The 20,628-nt window shown below is 44.0% G+C and overlaps 2 protein-coding genes across 5 annotated transcripts in view; one reads left to right on the top strand and one right to left on the bottom strand.

Annotated features, from left to right (window-relative positions):
* The window catches only part of RIN2 (Ras and Rab interactor 2), a 112,707-nt gene extending 105,646 nt beyond the window's left edge, over window positions 1-7,061 (bottom strand). The window contains exons 1-2 of one of the 4 annotated variants that reach the window (XM_080683039.1): window positions 6,700-7,061; window positions 4,151-4,243 (exon numbers count right to left, since the gene is read on the bottom strand). In XM_080683039.1, coding sequence (XP_080539165.1) covers window positions 4,151-4,207 — 57 coding nt within the window. In that variant the 5' untranslated portion in view covers window positions 4,208-4,243; window positions 6,700-7,061. Of the gene's footprint in view, window positions 1-4,150; window positions 4,484-5,569; window positions 5,737-6,699 lie in introns of those variants that run through there. The other 3 variants (XM_080683041.1, XM_080683040.1, XM_080683038.1) reach the window with 3 other exon arrangements.
* Window positions 5,827-19,072, top strand: LOC308255515 (uncharacterized protein). Its single transcript, XM_080683042.1, has 4 exons — window positions 5,827-6,354; window positions 12,328-12,476; window positions 14,592-14,645; window positions 17,393-19,072. The coding sequence occupies exons 1-4, from the start codon at window positions 6,302-6,304 to the stop codon at window positions 17,503-17,505; spliced, it is 369 nt and encodes a 122-aa protein (XP_080539168.1). The 5' UTR covers window positions 5,827-6,301; the 3' UTR covers window positions 17,506-19,072.
* Window positions 19,073-20,628: the final 1,556 nt, after the last annotated feature.

Genomic DNA, 20,628 nt, shown 5'->3' with positions numbered 1-20,628 from the left:
CTGATGGCCTGCTCACCCCCAACTGGCCCCCCTGCTTGTCTGCTTACCCCCAACGGCCCTGCCCCCCACCAGCCTGATCACCCACAACTGCCGTCCCATTCTGGCCTGATCACCCCCCAGCGACCCAAGCTCCCAGTCCCTCCTTTTTTTCTTTTTCTTTTTTCAGCACCTCCTTGAGCGGAGGCCAGGGCCAGCTGGAAGCAGGTATCTGGGATTTATTTATCTTCTATAATTGAAACTTTGTAGGCTTGAGCGGAGGGCGGGAAGCTTGGCTTCCTCCATTGCTGGGGGCAACCCAAGCCTCCATTGCCGGGGGCAACCTGCTCGCTCTAACTCTGTGGCTGCCGCCATTTTTGTTGGGATTTATTTATCTTCTATAATTGAAACTTTGTAGCCTTGAGCGGAGGCCAGGGCCGGCTGGAAGCAGCTATCTGGGATTTATTTATCTCCTATAATTGAAACTTTGTAGCCTTGAGAGGAGGCCAGGGCCAGCCAGGGCAGGCGGGAAGCTTGGCTTCCTCCATTGCCAGGGCAACCCAAGCTTCCTGCTTGCTCCAGCTCTGTGGCCGCTGCCATCTTGGTTGGGTTAATTTGCATACTTGCTCCTGATTGGCTGGTGGGCATGGCTTGTTGGTGTAGCGGAGCGACGGTCAATTTGCATGTTTCTCTTTTATTAGTGTAGATAATATTTTCTCATAATAACTAGTTATGGATTACCATAGTAGAGAATAACAATGGCTATAAAGAAGAGGAAAGAAAGAAAATACAGTTGACCTTTGAACAACATGGGGCTAAAGGGGCCAACCCCAAGCAGTCGAAAATCTGCATGTAATTGTTGACTCTACAGTTGGACCTTTGCAGCTGCAGACTCAACTAACCTTGAATGGAAAACAGTATTTTCAATCCATGGTTGGGAAAGCTCTGGATACAAAGGGGTGACTATATTTATTGCAGAAAATCTGCATATAAGTGGACCTACACAGTCCAAACCCCTGTTATTCAAGGGTCAAATATCATTTACATGGAGCATCTAAAAATAAATGGAAACTCTGCAAACAAAAACAAAACCAAGAACAAAACAGACAACCCCAACAGTGCAGGTCACTTTGCCTACATTTTCCTCAAGGGCATTCAACTTAGGAGAGAGACAAGTAGAGCTTGCCTCAGCAGGTTCCAGCAGGGCTCTCACCTCTTGCTTGACTCTTTCAGAGAACACAGTCCAGATATAAAGTAATTACCTTTAACCTGCTTTTCAACTGAAAATTGAAAAAAAGAAAAGAAAAAGGAGATTTTCCTCAGGACTGTAGGAAAAACTGGGTCCAACAAGGCCCCTGCCTAAGGAATTTTCAAAGGCAAGTTTGACCATACTCAATGTTCTCATTTTGTCTTGAATTTAAGATCTAACTACTATGCAAGAGTCAGCCTCACTTTATTTCCTGAGCAAAAGGTGGTAATTATGAACTAGCCAGTATTTAGGCTGATGTAGGCAGTGCCTTGGGTTAAGGAGGGGGTTGGGTTCTTCCCTTCTAGCAGGATGCAATAAATATCTCATCCTAAGACAGAATCCTGGAACTGTAGCTGAGTCAGGAGCCTGATGGGTCTAGCCAGGGGTCCTCAAACTACGGCCCGTGGGCCACATGCGGCCCGCTGAGGACATTTATCCAGCCCGCCAGGTGCCGCTGCCTGTCCTGCTTAGCAGCCGACTCGTCCCGGGCCTGCAGTGCGCATAGGAATTTGTTCATAGTTTTTTTTTTAAACTATAGTCCGGCCCTCCAACGGTCTGAGGGACAGTGAACTGGCCCCCTGTTTAAAAAGTTTGAGGACCCCTGCCTGGTCTACAGGAGACTTGAGGAGCCCCTCGTTGGCCTCAGGATAGTGGATGTTGTGCAAGTTTGATTCAAATTGAGTAAACTGCTTGAGAATTGCAAATGCTACATCCACATAACTTAACTATGAGGGCTGAGAATCGAGACCATCTGTGTCAACATAACTATTTCTTCCAGGATATTCTTGCCCAGGAAGTTAAAGCTGTAAACCAATAAATAACTTCTCTGCTGCAGAAAATTTTTACAGAACAATCTGTCCTGGAAAATAGTTTGCTCACCTGGGAAAACAACTTGCATATCAATGATGGTTTACTGCCAGGACTCAAGACCCTTGTCTTATCAACAAATCAACAAACGACAAGTGCTGGCGAGGATGCTGAGAAAAAGGAACCCTTGTGCACTGCGGGTGGGAATGCAGACTGGTGCAGCCACTGTGGAGAACAGTATGGTGTTTCCTCAAAAAACTAAAAATGGAACTGACATTTGACCCAGTGATCCCACTTCTAGGAATATATCCCAAGAAAACAAACACCAATCAGAAAGGATACATGCACCCCAATGTTCATGGCAGCACAATTTACAATAGCTAAGATTTGGAAACAGCCTAAGTACCCATCAGCAGATGAGTGGATTAAAAAACTGTGATACATCGATACAATGGAATACTATGCTGTGGTAAAAAGGAAGGAACTCCTACCATTTGCAACAGCATGGATAAACCTGTAGAGCATTATGCTAAGTGAAGTAAGTCAGTTGGAGAAAAATAATTATCACATGATCTCACTCATTTATGGAATATAATGAACAACATAAAGTGATGAACAAAAACAGATCCAGAGACAGAAGCATTGATCAGACCGTCAAACCTCAGAGGAAGGCAGGGGTGGGTGGGGGAAAGGGGAGAGATCAACCAAAGGACTTGTATGCATGCATATAAGCATAACCAATGGACACAGACAGTCGGGGGAGTGAGGGCACGAGCAGGGGGGTGGTGCGGGCAATGGAGGGGGGATAAGGATACATATGTAATACCTTAATCAATAAAGGAAAAAAAAAAGACCCTTGTCTTGCTATACCCACCAATCCCAAACAATGATATCATAAACTTTGCTGAAACCCAATCACTTCTCTGCCTTGTAAAATATAGCTAAAAGGACATAGATTGAGACCTCTACACCCTATCCATACACCTCCTGACCTCCCCTGGCTTAGACCCAAAAGGACTATGTCCTGACCCTGTCCTCCCTTATTGCGGTCAGCTTACTGACCTTAGCTTTCTTTTATCAACAGGCTCTTCCAATGGATTATATGGAGTCTCTAATTGACACAATAAATCAGGTTTGGTGTCTTGGAAGCAGAATGCATTTAAATGAGAGTTAATACATACTTACAACCCATTAGGGTGGGAAATCTAGTAAAATTGTCAGTTTTCCTCTGTAATAAAGTTAAGAGGCCTCTATACCATTTCTCCTATTGAGGAAAGATCTGGTGTTTGAACACCTGCCTATGACAGATTTCAAATGCAAACTTTACCTTCATTTTTCTACTCTTTCACATGATTCTGTATTTTCCAAATGTTCTACGATTATGATGCTTTATTTTGAAGGTGGGCAGAAGGACACAGAGCAAAAGCCATAAGAAGGGAATTAACTTTCAAGTGTAAATTAGGAATGACCACCAAGTCTTAATTTAAAACACATACACACAGAGAGAATAGAAAACATCCTTTTAGAGTCTCATCTGTTTAAGCTAGCAAGGTAACTGTATGGCACCGACATCAGTATGCATATGGAGAAGTTGTACAGTTTTAATCATGCTGCCTTGGTTCACCCTTGTCTGACCATAAGAGACCTCTGGGGAGTTTGATAAAATAAATACACCAGTAAATAACATTCCGTCTCTGCTTGTTGTTGTTCTTTTTTTTTTTTAATGAGCACTAAGTGATTCATACAATCAAGCAAAGTGTAAAACCCAGGACCAACAGCACTGATTCACTGGAATGCAAAGTCCAACTTCCATTGTAAAACCATCCCACTAAAAACTGGGCGGATGGCAACTAAAGATCACCTCAACTGTCTTCCACAGGGTGGCATCTCTTGGTGCCTGGGTCCTGGGCCTGTCCCGAAGCTCACAAAAATCCCAACTACCGTCAAACCTGGTAACAGCTTGCAGCTGGGCTCAGGCACGCTCCTCCAGCCAAAGCTGGCTCAGAGAGCAGGCTTCCCCTGCAGCTTGCCCGGCTGCTGGAGAGCCTGCAGCTCCCCACGCAGCCCGGCAAAGGGAGCAAGCTGAAGCTTAGCGATCTCAATCAAGGCTTCCTTTACCTTAAAGAAACTTCCTCGCTTGTCCGGGCTGCGGGTACCCATGGTCCAGGATGACATTTCCTCCGGCGAGGCTCTACTGCACGCCGGGGACTCCTGGAGGTAGAGACATTTTTAATGGTTAGTCCAGCCTGTAGGAAATTCCTTTCTAAGCCACAGAACACTCACAACAACAGTCCTGCCAAGATCTTTTTCCATCAACAACATAGTGCCATTTATTTCCCACCAAAGCCCTTCCATCTCCTTTCAGGCTGGTTTCCTGCCTCCGACAGCACAGTTCCTAGACTCAGCCCCACCTCACTGGCCCGCCTCCCCCTTTTCCAGCTGACGCAGAAGGTCTCTGGGACTACAGAACGCATAATGATGGCTTTGTGTTTGCTTGACCTCACGCACAAGTTCTAAAGGCACCAATATTAGATGTCACTGTACTCTGCCCCAAAGTTTATGGACTTAATGTGGCTGATCACAGAGGGGCAGCGGAAGAACGAGGCTGTGCACGTCCCAAGAAACCCTGCTGGGATGGGATAGAGTCATCCTTAGTTCTACTAACCCTCTCCCCAAGGCAAGGTCAACACAAGGGCACTGGGAATAAGTCCTTCTATTTTCTCCTTAGACATCAAAGATTGAGATGAAATTCCATGTCCCTGTTTACCTAGGTTAACTTGTATAAGCAACAGATGTAAACAGCATCATGATAACCTAAGGTGGGGGTGCCCTTTGGTCCATGGAGGGAAATTTAAAGGCGTGCTATGGTTCTGAATCATAACCCTGGCTATGTGAGCTTGGAATTTCCCTTATCTGAGCATTAAAACCCAATACGCTTTCGTCTCGGTCACAAAGCCTTCTATGTCCACTTGTAAGTAAAGCACACACACACCCAGGCAGCTGGCTCCATGCCGGCCAGTGTGCATTGAGACCCGGGGAGCGTCCCCAAATCTTCCTTGCCCAGCGAGTCTGGACCTGCAGCAATTATAAAACCGCCCTCCCGCTCAAGATCCTGCTTGCTCTCAAGGTTTGTAGCTGGTCCTAACCACGAGCCACAGGTAGAGGACCATAAAGAAAGTGTGATTCAGTAAAAACATCTCTTGTGACGTTAAGCTATAAAAAGGGGTTCAGCCATGGGGATGGAGTGGGAGACACCGAAGCCATGGTTGTGCTGCCCGTTTGCTGAGGCTATTTCATTATTAGCTGGGGAACGGAGAGCCAGCAGCACCAAGGGGACATTTCAACAAGCAGAAGAGCAGAATTCCTTTGCAGAGAACTGCGTCCCTGCGAGTGAGCGATGCTCTTCGGAGAGAGGCTCATTTCAGCCCCACGCCTGGCCTCTCCGTCCACATCCAGAGTGCGCTGCAACCTGTGGGACTCCATCCAGGAAAAACTAAGAATATAGTGCACACCCACCCTACCTTCCAGAACATTCACCTATTTTAGTAAATTCTCCATCGCTCGGTCACTTTAAAGGTTTGGAGGTGTCTTTCCCGTGTTTCTTTCCACTTGCAATCCCGCTGGATGCAGGCCAGTTTCCTTAGACGGGTGGCGAGCTCCCCCCTGCCATTCTGCTGACTCCAGAGGTTCAGGTCCTCAGGCTCAGCAATTTACTGGAGCCCCGGCCCCACGGCCTTTGAAGTCCATCACTGATTAACAAAGTCCACAGACTGGAGCAACTCCAGAAAGAAAACAGTGCCGTGTTCAGAACTAAGAGTGGAATGGGGACCACGCTGTAACCGCTTCGACACAGCAGCACACAAATAGGAAAGTAGACTTCTTGAAACCAAGCCGAATGGCTGTAATTCCTTTCCTTTCAGACGTTTTCTCAGCAAGAGACCTGACATGGCACAGCAGTTAAGGAACGGCTCCGTGAGAGCCAAGACTTCATTCCTCAGCCAGACCTGCGTCTCTCTGTTCTGTTCAGAAATTTCCTGTATGCAAGCCCTTTCTGATGCGCCAGCCAGGCAGGGGATTTTGCCTATAGCGACGGAGCAGTTTGGATTCCAGAAGCTTATAGTTCAGGAAGCTGCCCGAAGAATGCGTGCCTGCACTTCAGCTTCAGCGGTCCTCAATGAAACCTCCACTCTGGCCTCCGCGCGCAGCAGGCAGATCCATCACGTTTCTTTAAGAAGATGAAGGTCACATCCACCCCTTCCTCCCAAGGCTATGCCAGCATGGAGATGCCAGCAGGTGATAAGAACAGGCTGCCTAGTGCCACGGTAGGTCCTTCCCACAGAAGGAATCCAAGTGGACTACACATCACAGATTATTCTAATTGTTCAAAATAAAGTTCTTAAAAGCCCCAAAGAAGTTTTGGATTACCGTCTTTCCTGTTGTAGCAATAGTTTCCTTCCCAAACCATAACCTCTGACACCTTGGCTCAATATGGGCAGAAATTTAATAGAATTTAAAACGATTACTTCTTCCCATTCGTGTTTAGCGCCCCGCCACCCCCCCCCCCCCCCGCCCCAGCCACCACAGTTGGTTCCCCCAGGGTTTACACCAGTAGTTTCATCCTAAAACCACCCCAGTATCAGGTCAGACTAAGAAACAGAAAAAAGTACCGTAGTTTGAGAGGCTGCAAAATTCCTCCCAAGTTAGCGGTGGGAGCGGCTGCTTTACCGGTTTTCCTGAAGTGGTAAAGCGGATTCTTGACACATCAGCCCAATGCATCCAATGGATCATTCCAGATGCTAGCTAAAAGCTAGCAAAAAAAGTCCTAATGGGACTAAAGGACACTGCAAACATTTTGAAGCTGCCAAGCCTCTTCAATAACACCACTGAAGGAATGTAAGCGAGCTGGTTGCGTCAGTTGCTAAAGGACAAAGGCAGGAAGTGATTCTACCTCCCTCTCCAGAAACACCAGGCTCTGCAGTCTGAGACCTCGCTGTGGCTTTGCAGGTGCCCCAAGAGCTACTGCTGAGGTGAAAGTCTGTCCTGAAATCTCAGCATAAAGGACTCGCTGAGTCACCTGGCCAGGCTCCAGGCGGCCCTGATTGCCTCTGAGCAAGACCATCCAAGGCTGACGCTCCAGCCCATTCTACAGAGAGCCCCCGAGGATAGGTGCCGAGGCTCCGCTGCCTGGACCTTGGCTGCGGGCTGGTGGGCGGGGCTAGGAACACCGAGTGCCCACTTTCCAATTTGCTGATCAATGGAGCTGAGTTGAGTCGCGGGCACTCTTCCAGCTTTTGCTCTTCCTGGCCACTGGCCAGATCTTGGAGAGATAGAGGGTCTGAGTTGTGTCCTCATCCTTCCTTCCTCTCCCCTTCCCTCCCTTCCCCCCTTGATTTATTTAGTCCAACTATACCCTTCCTATTTTATTTGCCCCAGATCACAAGTGCAAACCCATGGGAGAAGCAGCCCTAACTTACCCTGGCATGCACCACTCCCAAGTTCAACTTAAAAAGAAATGAGGCTTAGTCAAGTCATCTCCAACCGAGTTGCCACAAAAGCTTTCTCATCACTATTTTTCCTTCTTTCTAGCAAGACAAAGTGAACTTCGGTTGTTAGTAAACAAGGTATCTTTATTATAATTACATTACAGCCAAATTACTGAAGTAGGAGAAAGTGACTCACCCCTGGGGACCTGTTAGGTCAAGGCCAATCCCAAGAAATACACTTCACCTTCTCACCGGATGACGGCAGGTCTTCCTTCTTAAATTTTTTTTTTTTCTCTTTACTAAGAGGCAGAAGCAAGTGGGGCGTCTCTGTGTCTGGATCCAGGGCATGTCTCTGAATATTTTCATAATGTTCTATATACCACAGCTTTTAGAAGTTGGACAGAAAAACTCTATTCCAGGCTCTGGTTTGACAATTCATGTTATGTGCATTTTTACATTTTTCCTTTTTTAAGTATCTTGCATCGCTATCCAGCACTGATTTTTCAAACTTTTTTTAATTAAAGGAAAAACAAAAACAGGTCATGAAAACTCCTCCATCAAACAGAGAAACTAATTTGTGGGAAGTAAGAAATCAGAAGCAAAGAATTGTATTCCCAGTCCTCTCACTCACTAGCTGTGTTTTTAAAAAGAATGAGGAACAATGCTCAGCACCTTGATTTCTCCAAGAATAACCAAAAATAGTAATTTCAGTTGGAATGTACACTTCTTAGAGGTGGAATCTGCTTCTCTACTCCTTTTTTAAAATTTATCTCTAGTGTTGAAAGTATTACAGATGTCCCCCTTTCCCCGCCATTCACCCCTCCACCCCACCCCTTCCCATCCCCAGTATTCTTGTTTCTTTTTTTAAGAAAGTGCTCAGAGGGCCCTGGCTGGTTTGGCTCAGTGGATAGAGTGTTGGCCTGCGGACTCAAGGGTCCCGGGTTCAATTCCAGTCAAGGGCATGTACCTTGGTTGCAGGCACATACCCAGTAGGGAGTGTGCAGGAGGCAGCTGATCGATGTTTCTCTCTCATCGATGTTTCTAACTCTCTATCCCTCTCCCTTCTTCCCTCTCTGTAAAAAAAAATCAGTAAAATATATTTAAAAAATAAAATTAAATTAAATTAAAAAAAGAAAGTGCTCAGAGGTGAAACTGTGCATGTCTGCTATTGACAGGATTGGCCTGTAAATGGGGCTAATGCTGGTTGAGGTTTATCCCTTCCTTCTTTGAAAAACTTGTGTCTTAGAGACATTCACCTCACCCATGTGGCAGCAGCTCAGCGGTGCCCAGGTACCGAGGGGTGGACACTGCCACCGAGGGCAGTGAGCACAGCCCTGGACAACAGGTGGGCAGTTCTGCTGGCTAGAAATTCCTTCTTTTCTTGGATGGGAAACTGCCTCTCTTCTCTTACCTCCCAATGCCCTCATTCTACCCCTTGGTACAGAGGTGGTCCCTCTTCCACATCCCAGCAGACGTTCCTATGCCTCCCTTGAGTGGCAGCTTCTGAGCGTGGCGCTGGCCTCAGGGTGGTGCCCTCGGCCCATCAGGAAAGGGGTTAACAAAAAAGGGGGGTTGGGGGGGGCTGCTACCTTCAAAGCATCCCGGTTTGGCATTTCTGAAGTGTGTGTCATTTCAAACCCTATCACTTGAAAGCTCCAGGTGGTAAGTGGTCACACACCCTGCACATGTGACTTCAGGCATACAATGAAGACGCTTCATAAGCCATATTGGCTCTTTTGACCCAAAGGACAACCTGGACAGGAAGCTACACACTTCTTCCTCGGGGTCTACTTGTCGACCCGTTAGCACTTGAGTTTAGAGCTTTGTTTTCCAAGGCTCCCTGGCTATGATGGCAAAATGGTCTATATTGGTGGTTAATTTATGAGAGACTCTAGGAATAGTTTATTATCCAAGGTGTATTTTACACGGAGCATGTCTCAGTTCGGCTGGCCACATTTCTAGTGATCAGTAGCCACATGTGGCTGGTGGCTGCTGTATTGGACAGCAAAGGCTTACCCCCTCCCTTTACAGATGGAGAAACTGAGGCCCCAGAGGCTGATGTGCCAGGGCTGGGTAGTTTATAGCAGGGATGAGAATCAAACCTGGCCTGACTCTCTTCTGTGGAACCCCCACCCTCGTGGCCTCCTGGGGGTCCCGCTCCGATCCTTTCCTCCTTTTCCAGGGAGAGCTCCCAGGAAACCCCTGCTGATCTGCGTCCCAGAGGCATTTGGCGCAGATGGTGCAAGACATGCCTGTGTATCCAAAAAAGGCCACCCACTCCTCCAGAGAGTCACTGTCCCCACGGCCTCTTTATTAATATTTTTTGTTTGGTTAACCAACAGCCTATGTCGTTAATGGAGCAAAGAATAAGAACATACACAAAGTCCAAATGGCTACATAAATATGTCCTGTTTAAGAGGGTAGATCTCATACTAAGTGTTCTTACCACAATAAATAAAATAAAATAAAAATGTCCTAGGCTAAAATGTCATGACAACCACCTCTACGAGGAAAAAAAGGGGTATCATCTATACTTATAAAGGGGTAATATGCTAATTAGACCGGAGAGACCAGACATCTTCTGGATATCCTTCCAGACAAAGCTACAGTGGCGGGGGCCGAGGCAGAGGCTGTTAGGGGCAATCAGGCCAGCAGGGGAGAGCAGTTAGGGGCATCAGGCAGGCAGGCAGAGGTGGTTAAGGGTGGTCCGGCAGGCAGGCAGAGGGGTTAGGGGCAATCAGGCAGGCAGGCAGAGTGGTTAGGGGTGATCAGGCAGGCAGGCAGGTGAGTGGTTAGGAGCCAGCGGTCCTGAATTGGAGAGGGTGCAGGCCTGGCTGAGGGACCCCCCCCCCCCGCCCCCCATGCACAAATTTCGTTATATAGGCTAGTTCCTATATAATAAACTAGCCTCCTAGGGCATATGTTGCCTGGAATTTCATGCACTAATTTGCTACTTTTTCCTTCATTTTCAGTCCTGCCTTTTAATATGTTCCTATCTTTCCAAACTTTCCACTTCACCATTAGGATATTTACCCACCCCTTTAGTCAGGAATATGCTGAAAAATGTTTTACAACTGGTTTTCTGGAGAGTAAAAGCCCAAAGTTTTAGCATCTGCCTATTTTGTGGTGTAAACACTCCCATCATGGGCAATTTCAAATTACCGAGGTGACATCAACGGGCTTGCAAAGTTCATGAAAATGTATCAATCAGCTCTAGTGAGCAGGGAGAAGGGACTCCAGCTCACCACTGCATTTCATTCACCCATTCTAAACCACAAGGTCTCTGAAGAGGTTGCTTTTATTTGATTCTTCATACGCTGAAGTAATAAAAGATAATAAAAGCAAGAAACTAGATCTCAAGACCGAAACCAGTACTTTATCCATGAAACCACATTGTTTGTCCCCAGTAAGATGTGAAATATTTCTGGCTAGCATCTTAACCAAGTTAGATGACGCCATCAGGGCAATTGGAAGGAAGCAGTATGTTGTCTGTTACTTCGGGCTTAGTAGGCTCCATTTCATTAGAAGCTGAAGAGAGAGAATAAAAGATCCTCCTTTAGCCACCCAGACATTGGGGATCCTATGTGCATTACCAGAGTAGTATCTCCAATGCCTTACACAGTACCTGTGCATATGTACTCAATGAAAGTTGACTGGATAAGTAAGTGCATGAGATTTTACAGAGAAGTCATGTAGGTTGAAAGCAGTTTTTTTTTTGTTTGTTTGTTTTGTTTGTTTTTTAATTCTTTATCGTTTAAAATATTACATAAGTCTCCTTTCCCCCTCCCCCCATTGAACTCTTCCCGGCCACTCCAATCCCCCTGCACATGCCCTCACCCCCACTACTGTTTGTGTCCATTGGTTATGCTCATATGCATGCATACAAGTCCTTTGGTTGACCTCTTACCCTCTCCCTCCCCTGCCTTCTCTCTGAGGTTGGACAGTCTGTTCGATGCTTCTATGTCTCTGGCTCTATTTTTGTTCATCAGTTTATGTTGTTCATTATATTCCACAAATAAGTGAGATCAAGTGATATTTATCTTTCTCCATCTGGCCTATTTTGCTTAATATAATGCTCTCCAGGTCCATCCATGCTGTTGCAAATGGTAAGAGTTCCTTCTTTTTTTTATAGCAGCGTAGTATTCCATTAAGGAATGGTTTTTAAGGAATGGCTTCCTCAAAGCACCAGATGAGAGAAAGAACCAGAGCTTCAAGAATGACAAAATAAGATCAAATACCAGAAACACATATACCATGCTGGAAAATATTCCTTATACTACTTTGAAATACACGTTCTCTCAGTGGCTGGATTTTCCCTACGGAGTCTGTGATCTGGAGGCCTTTCCTTTCTCTATAGCACACAGACCCACTTTGTTCTCTACAAGTCCGTAGCTGTCATGTTTCTCAGCTCTTTCATTTATGCACAAATCAGAATTCTAGAAAGGTTTTCAGGTGTGTTTCCAAGCCATCACATTTTCATTAGAGACCATAAAACAAAAAAATTCATCAGACAGATGCAAAACTCCCAATGAAATATAGCTGGCCGAGCAAATGGACTTTGTGTGTTTGTGCATGTGCTTGCATCTGTGTGTTATGGGGATTGAGATAGCCTTAAAATTCCCATTCCTGCTCGTAAGAAGTGGGCTGGAGAACAATGAAACGGTTGGGCCTCCTCTGAAGAACACCTCCTGCTAAGCTGCAGATTCCAAGTGGGACAGTCAGTAAAACCACATGATCCAATATCAAAATAGCAAAATGCAATACCTTCTATATGTACTAAATGCCCTATTAACATGCATTACTATCTTGCAGCCAGAACCCAGAAATTATCAAGGGAGATGCATTAAGAAAGAAACAGTTGATCTGCAAGATACTTGAATACTTTATGAGTCTACAAAAGAGTCAGAGACCCACACAGCTCACTGAGGCTTTCAGAGATATCTGCTGCCATCACCAAAAAGGTGGGTTTTGTGACCAAAAGTTGTGCCTCGGGAGTTCAGGCATGTTTAATAGTTGCTCTTTGTTAATCGATGGCATTCTTTTTCTGGGAGAGTCAAGTACATATGATTGGGGTATTTCACAAATCAATTTTGTGCAAGCTACAACTAACCAAATAGTTTCTGCAAGGCTCTGCAGATTCTCTTTGACTCGGTGTTTTCCTCTCTGTCTGCCCGCCCCTTCCTATCCTCTGGGGCAGGTGTCTGACGCACAGTTATGGCAGGGAGGCCAGACAGGGAAGGCACCATTAGGATCGAGGCCAAGGAGCAGGGGAGGCAGCAGGGCCAGCTCTTTTCCACCAGGAGTATCTAAGGGTGAGTATAAACTCACACCTGAGGGAGACTGCTCAGGTCATAAAGATAGCCGTGGGGTGAGACTTCTGAAAAAAGAAGGGCAAAGATATATGGTCAATGGGTCCATAGATGGATGGTCTGAGTGGACAGGGGGACTTGACTTCTCTGGGCTCTCCTGCCTCCCAAGGGAATGTTGGATGGACACTGATATTTTCAGGGCCTGGAGCAAGAAGACAAAGGGAGGCTCTGGCTATGAGATGTGGGCAAAAGGGGCCACATGCTAACCTGACAAGCTCCGGGGAGGCTTGCATGGCAGTCTTGATCCAGGACCTTCCCTTGCTTGGTAGAGGGTCTTACTTTATTTGAGCTATGTTTTAAAATCCTTGAGGTGGAACCAGGGTTGACAGAACCCAGGTTAAGGGTTGACAGAACCCAGGCTAAGGTGGGAGTGGAGGAAAAAAAAATGTGTGGCTGGTTTTGATTTTGGCTTTTCAATTGGAATTGGTGAGAGTCTGAGCAAAAATAACCTTCGCCATATAAATGAGCTGAACTCATTCAACTCTGTAGATAAAGGGGCACATCCTCCCTCCAGTCCGATTCTGGGGTGTTCTTAGGTGACTAAGAATCTTAGTGGAAGTGTCAGAAATGCAGGAGCCCCATAGGGAAGTCCCAATGCAACTATAATTAAATGGCTCATCTAGGGGGCCACCATAAGGCTTGGTCTGCCTGGGCCCCAAACCTGTCCTGCGGCTTTAGACAGCTGGGAGAGAAACGGAGGCCACACTTGACCCACTACATAACGTGTCTAGAAAGTTTGCTCAGACTACAGATATCCAAAAATAAAAAAAAAATTTAACATAGGAAATTGTGCCTCCAAGGCCAGAAGCTCCCAAAACCCCAGCCCTCATTTAATACTCCTGATAGGAAGCCTTTCCTTGCAAGTACTTTACAGAAATGGGAAGATTTAACTAGAAAATATTAACAGAGAAATGACCAAAATGCAGTTTGTTTTCGGTACCTACATTAATATTTTGCATGCAGAAATTAGAAAATGCCAGCTCTGAAATTAAACTGAATGACTATATGGGAAGCTTATCTTGATTTGGAAATTAGAAGCTTCTAAGGAAAAGCATAAAAAAAATTCTTCCAAAAAGATAGAAATTAATAAAAAGTTTTAGAGACTGCCTCAGAACTATTCTGAAGTTAAAAAATCCTACACCCCGTTTTCCCTTCTGTAGGAAGTGTGCCTCTGATTTATCTCCATAGAAAAGAAATAGTAGGTGGCCAGGCCATTACTGAATTTCCCCAGAGCAAACAGGAGTGGGGGTTGGGAGACATGTGGCCAATGGCACATGTCCTAGGAAGAGTCCCCCAGACAAAAGGTAGAAGCAACATTTTTTAAATAGTCCATTGGGAGGATGCTGAGGTTCTAGAGAGGGGCAGTTCCCAAATCAGGGACAAAAGACATTGCTTTGATAATTTTTAATGCCGGACATTCTCTGGTGTAAACTTTTAGTGTGTTCTGCGCACCTGCATAAGAGTGTTGTTTTGTGTCTCTTTGTTTAATTTGTTTAAAGAGGAGGCAAGTCCAGCTTTGGGGAAGCCCAGTTATGTGTGGTGAGGCTGAAAACGTAAAAGAGATTGCAGGAACATCCCAGCAGCTGCCAAGAATTCTTAATCTTGGGGACTCTTCTTGCTCTCCCTCTCAGGGTTCAGCCACCAGAAACAGCTAGTGAAATTTCTGTCTGTGTGTCTGTAATGTAATTTTGGCTTTCTATCTTTTAGGAATCTTGGTTTGCTCTTCCCTTGTTTATGAATATAGGGACAAAGATTACATGGGTAAGTAGGGATTACAGGCATGGGGAAGTAAACTACACAGGCTGGGTTGGGCAACAAGGTTAATGCTTCCATAATAATGTACAGTTTTTGAATAAGAATGGACCGCATTCCAAGGTTGAGTCCAAGGTCCTGGGGGCATATGACTCTCAGCCATGTTAGTATGTCCTTTCTTTGAACAAAACGGGCAATCATGGTTAACAGCATAATTAATATTTCCCATAACCACAACTAGTCCCCAATGTTCTATTTTTTCCCCATAACACTGGGAGGAACAGATCTATAGAAGTACCTTATTGCAGTGAAGGGGAAGGGGACACTCCTGTTTTATAAAGGAAAGTAAAATAGTACTTTCACATTAAAGCCACTGAAGGCTGCTGAGTTATCCCTGTTACAAAATTGGTCAAGAAAATGCTTTAGGTAATAATTGGCTTTAAAATCTCAAAGTTGTTAAGGCAAAATATATATAACTAAAATAAAAAGTATATGATAAAAAAACCTTTTTCAGTGGTAATTATATATGCCTAAACATAGTTTTCCAAAGACTGTGGTAACTTAAAACTTTGAAGTTTGCTGAATTAAATAATAAAAATTATTAAATATCTAGGTATTTTGAAATAACAGAATACTGAAATATCAATGAGTTTGCCTCGTATAAAAAATCTAGAGGATAAAAAAAATCTAGAGGATAAATTTAAATCTATTAATTAAGTAAGTCTTGTATTTTATTTGAAATATATCCTTAAAATGTGAAAATATTACTAATCTGAGAAATGCTAAGTATTCAACTTGCCACCTAAACATTTGAGGCTTCTAAGAGTTAAAAGTTCAAACTAAGTTGGGAGAAATTATATGGTTGTGATAATAAAATGCATAAAGTATGAAAATTCATTTTTGAGGAAAATAATTCTTGTGTTCTCTCTGGAAAAATTAGTTCAAAATATATTATATTCTTTATGTTTATGTGTGTCTGTGTATTACATGTGGTAAAATTTCAACCTTGGATATAATATTTTATTGGCCTGAAAAAAAAAGGGGGGGATTAATTCTATAGTCCAAACCAAATTTTTAATATTAAAACTGGTTTAAACTTAATTGATGTCTTTTAGAATAATTACAAAGAGTGTGTAATATAATCTTTGGATTGTGTATATTTGACAGTCTTTCCAAGTTAAATTTCAAGACTTTAACCGAAAAATAGCTTTGGGATATTCCAAGGGCCCTGGAATGACTCAAGGATTTATTCCCTCTTCTTAAAAGAAGTATTTTTGAACTAAATTAGGCCGATTTAATATACTTGACATTACATGGGAAGCTTTGTCAAATAAAAATTAGTAACTATGTTTATTTATATATATATATTTTGTTAAAATGAATGTTATAGGAATTCCTGTCTGCTTCAGAAAGAAACTTGCAGCAAAGATTCAGAGCCAAGTTCAAACAGGAAACTTTCAGGGGGTAGCATGTGTCCAGTCAGGGACACCAGGCAAGCGAAAAGTGATGATTCCCTGTGGAGGCGTCTGCCAGTGATATTCTGGGTATTTGCGTTTCACATATTGGGAGTTTATGAATTATTTTCAATGCTCAATACACTGCTTGCAATAAGCCATATGCCTCATTTTAAAATTTTACATATTATTTATTCTTTACTAGAGGCCTGGTGCATGAAAATTCATGCACTCGGCAGGGAGGGGGGGGTCCCTCAGCCCAGCCTGCACCCTCTCGCAGTCCAGGAGCCTTCGGGGGATGTCCACCTGCCAGCTTAGGCCCGCTCCCAGGGTGATCGGGCCTAAGCTGGCAGTCAGACATCCTTCTGGCAGCCCAGGAGCCCTTGGGGGATGTCTGACTGTGGCTTAGGCCCACTCCCTGGTGGGGAGGAGCAGGCCTAAGCCGCAGCCGGACATCCTTAGCACTGCTGCAGAGGCGGGAGAGGCTCCCGCCACCGCTGCTGTGCTCAAAGCTGTCAGCCTGGCTTGTGGCTAAGCAGAGCTCCCCCTGTGGAAGTGCACTGACCACCAGGGGCAGCTCCTGTGTTGAGTGTCTTCCCCCTGATGGTCAATGCGTGTCATAGCAACCGGTCATTCCCAGTTGTTCTGCTGTTAGGGTCAATTTGCATATTATCCTTTTATTATATAGGATATGCTGAAATTATAATTGAATCTAAAGGTATACAAATTTTATATTATTCTCTATGTCATTTTACAGGAATTATTATTTACCAAGAAATTGTTGTCTTGGAATGTTATATTTTATAGAAAAGCAAAGTGTTTTTTTTTAAATCAAATCTATAACCATGCCACTTTTAAATTTTGTCATTAATGGACAGCTTTACTCTGATGCATTTGTAGGTATATGTTTTAAAAAAAAAACCACGAAAAGGACTCTGACTTACTCTAAATTACAGGCTTCTAAGCAGGTCATATCTTTGAACTGGATGAAAATTTATAGAACTTCAAGAAATAACTGAATTAAAAAAAAACTAGTGGCAAATAATCAGAATAAACAAAAATAACTATGGGACTAAATGAATTGAGAATAATTATTATGACTCTATTTAAAATATTGTTGACTTTTAAATCTTTTGTTTCCCAAACATAAGGAAAGTAAAAAGCAGACATTCTGCATTGTAGGAACTAACAAATTAGTAACATTCATTTCATAGTACTCCCAGGAGACAAAAATTCAAAGACTATGATAACTCAGATTTTTGTCTATTGGGAAATACATTAATGAAAGACTCTCTCCAACAGTGTTAAAGGGACCTTACCTTATCAGGTACCTAACCACGAATGGACATCTGTCCCTGTCTCTGACACTCGCCTTCATCCCAAGGATGAGAAGCCGCCAACTACAGAGGAAATAGACAGCCATCCTAAGACATCAACAAGGCCTGTGTGCTCACAAATTGATGCTGCTCAAACCTTGTTCTTTATCACCTAATTGTTACTGATTGAATGTATATAAAAATAATTTTTATACTGCAATTATCCTCCTAATGGTTTTCTAGTGGAAACAATATCTGTCTCTCTAAACCCCTTTCCCTATTAGACATGACAAATTTCCCACCTACTAAACAGTGATATTCTGATTGTCACCTATGATAATGAAGTTAATGTTTTGGGGTTTTGGCCACACACTGGTCGTCTTCTACTATCAATTTAAGCTTTGGTACATTTTTTAGGCTATATCTATTATAAAGGACCTACCTTGGACAAACCTCTCCAAGAACACTTCCCTAATAATTCCCCTGGTAGAATAATATGTAAATCTAATCTAAATGAGTATTTTAGATGAATATTGTGTAAATATAGGAATGGATAAAATTAACTGCCTAAAAGAAAAATTAGAACTTCTGGATAATAGCAAATACTTGTTTTCCCTCAGATCCCTCCTTATCTAATAATAGACATTTTCTATTCCTAATCAATGTTACTGGTTTATTATTGTTACTTTTATTCCTGGTATGTAAATGTTATACTAGATGCAGAAAAAACAAAACTTAACAAACAGCAAAAAGGCTCAAATCATGGTGGCTCAAAAATTAGAAATGATCCAGAATACTTTTTAACAAGGACATATAGGATCTGACTGCCTCCTATTTACCTGCCCTTTTTGAATAATAACAATTCGACCTTAAATGCCATCTAAGGTTATGGTCTTGCCCCATCCCCAGTGGTCCATCTGTTCAGCAAGACATGCTGAAACCAAGACATCCTAGGAATGAGCCTTCCTATCACCGTGGGACTCCATTATCCAACCAAAAGGTTGGTCATCAATGCATCCTTTGGACTGATTTATGACCAAAAGGGGGATGTGTGGACGAAAGGGGCCACATGCTAACATGACAAGCTCAGGGAAGGCCTGCATAGCATTCTTGCAAACTCAGAGACCTACAGTAACCACAAAGGATGGTCTGAAATTAAACTTTAACTAAAAGCAGTTATGGTGGGTAATTACATCCTAGCTGGTATCTTCACTGACAAGGTCAACCTTTACCTTAACTGAGCCTATCTGTTTTTTGTTTGTTGTTGTTGTTGTTTTTTGCATATATAATAACATATCCTTTGAAATGTCTGGGTAACTTGTAACTTCCCTTTTTCTGGACCCGTTGGGGTACAACCTAATGTGCCGGGTGCCAGGACAGATACAACAAATTCCTTCATTACCATGTTAATTATTCCTGCACCCACCTAAGTATGTGTCTATCATGTTACTTTTTATCCAATCCCAGAAGTTTCCCCGCTTTGCTTTCTCCCACCTCTCTAGTCTATCACCAATGGATTTCATGTAACCCACCTACGTCCCTTTCCTTTGATTGTAATGTATAAATACAGATGTAACCCACCATTCTCTGGAGCATTATCTCAATTCATTGAGGTTTTGCTTCCCAGCATATGTGAACAGTTTGGCTCAAATAAACTCACAAAATTCTTTACAAGTTTCAATGTTTTTTTTTACATTAACAGAGATGTTAACTAAATATGTTCTAGTCTCCTACTATGACAAACGTATCTTCATAAGAAACTGGGAGGCCCAATTTCAATTTAAAATGTTCAGACTCTTCAGTGTTCTGTGCTGGACTCGTCCGAGTTCTGATTCTGAACCTGCCCCACAGCTTCACCCTTCTCTTCCCTCCAGCAGCCTTCCTGTCCAAGCACTCCCTCCCAAACCTTCCAGCCTGTGTAGGCAGGGCAAGCAGGTTTGGACATGTAGGCAGATTCCAGAGTGTGTGACTCTGGAGCGAGACGGGGAGGAGAACATGGGGTCCAGGTTGGCACAAGCCTTGGCCCACTGACTTCTCTTTCCATGAGAGCGTTGACACTGAAGTGGGACAAAGTCCATAGCCTAGGCAGAGGTCCCTCTTACCCAGATCTTAGGGATCTACTGGGTGAGCAGGCTGAATTATCTTAGGGCTCACGAGAGAATGGACAGCAAGCACTTCCACCACTGCTTTTGTTCTTCTCCCAGCCTCATCAGTCTTGCTTTGTATGAGTGTAAGGTTTAGTCTCTAGAGGCCCTGATTACACTCCTATGGCACTTGGAGAAAACAGATGGCCTGTAGTCAACAGCCCTAAGGCATCCTAATTTTGTTATTGCTCTTCATTCCAGTTTAAGAGGTCATGCTCTCTCCTTTAAAGCACCCTCGTTACTGTGCCCCTCCCTCCACAACACCACAGCCCCCTTCAGTATGGATCCACCCTCTTAGACCTCCTCCTCCAATCCTCTCTTAATCCTAAACCAGCTGCTTTTCCCTCCCAGCATCCTCCTCATCTTAGAGAGCAAAACACACCCAGAAAGCACCGAGCCCGTGTCTGAGATCAAGCCCCTCATATGCACACTTGCTTTGGGTGACCCTCTTTTGTGAACCTCTAATATTAGTTCCTATTGACCTAGAGCAGTGGTCGGCAAACTCATTAGTCAACAGAGCAGCAAACCGCGGCTTGCAAGCTGCATGTGGCTCGCGAGCCACAGTTTGCCGGCCACTGACCTAGAGGTACTGCAGACTATACAAAAGCAGACCGCATGTCTGAGCATCATCCTCAAATGATTATCTTGCAAAAACAACCCCCGCTCTCTTTGGGTGGCTATAATACGTTTCCAGTGAAGAGGAAGATTAGAGGTTAACGCTTTCATCTTCCTGAAGACATTACCCTCTAGTTCTCCTCCAGAAGGCTGAAAGTGTTTTTGTTAAACCAGGAAACATAGTTGTCTCTTTCAATAATGGGCCAAACCAACCTTCTCACAGTCCCCAGTGGCGTAACCCAAATGGGGGTGGGAAGGTGTCTGGATATAAGAGAGCCAACACCTCACTCCTCTGGGGACAGCGACCCAGTTGGCATATGGTGTTTTGATTTACAAAGGGTTTTTCTCCAGATAGCCATATTTCACCTGCCTGCTGTGGCATCACAGGCTACCTGCCACCCCTGTCTACAAACACGAGGCTCCCCTACAGCTGGAAGCTTCTATTTTAACCAAGCTTTCTCCA

This window comes from Plecotus auritus (assembly GCF_963455305.1).
Source record: "Plecotus auritus genome assembly, chromosome: 8".
In the NCBI taxonomy this organism is placed as follows: Eukaryota; Metazoa; Chordata; class Mammalia; order Chiroptera; family Vespertilionidae; genus Plecotus; species Plecotus auritus.
This window is presented reverse-complemented; position numbering and strand designations above follow the sequence as displayed.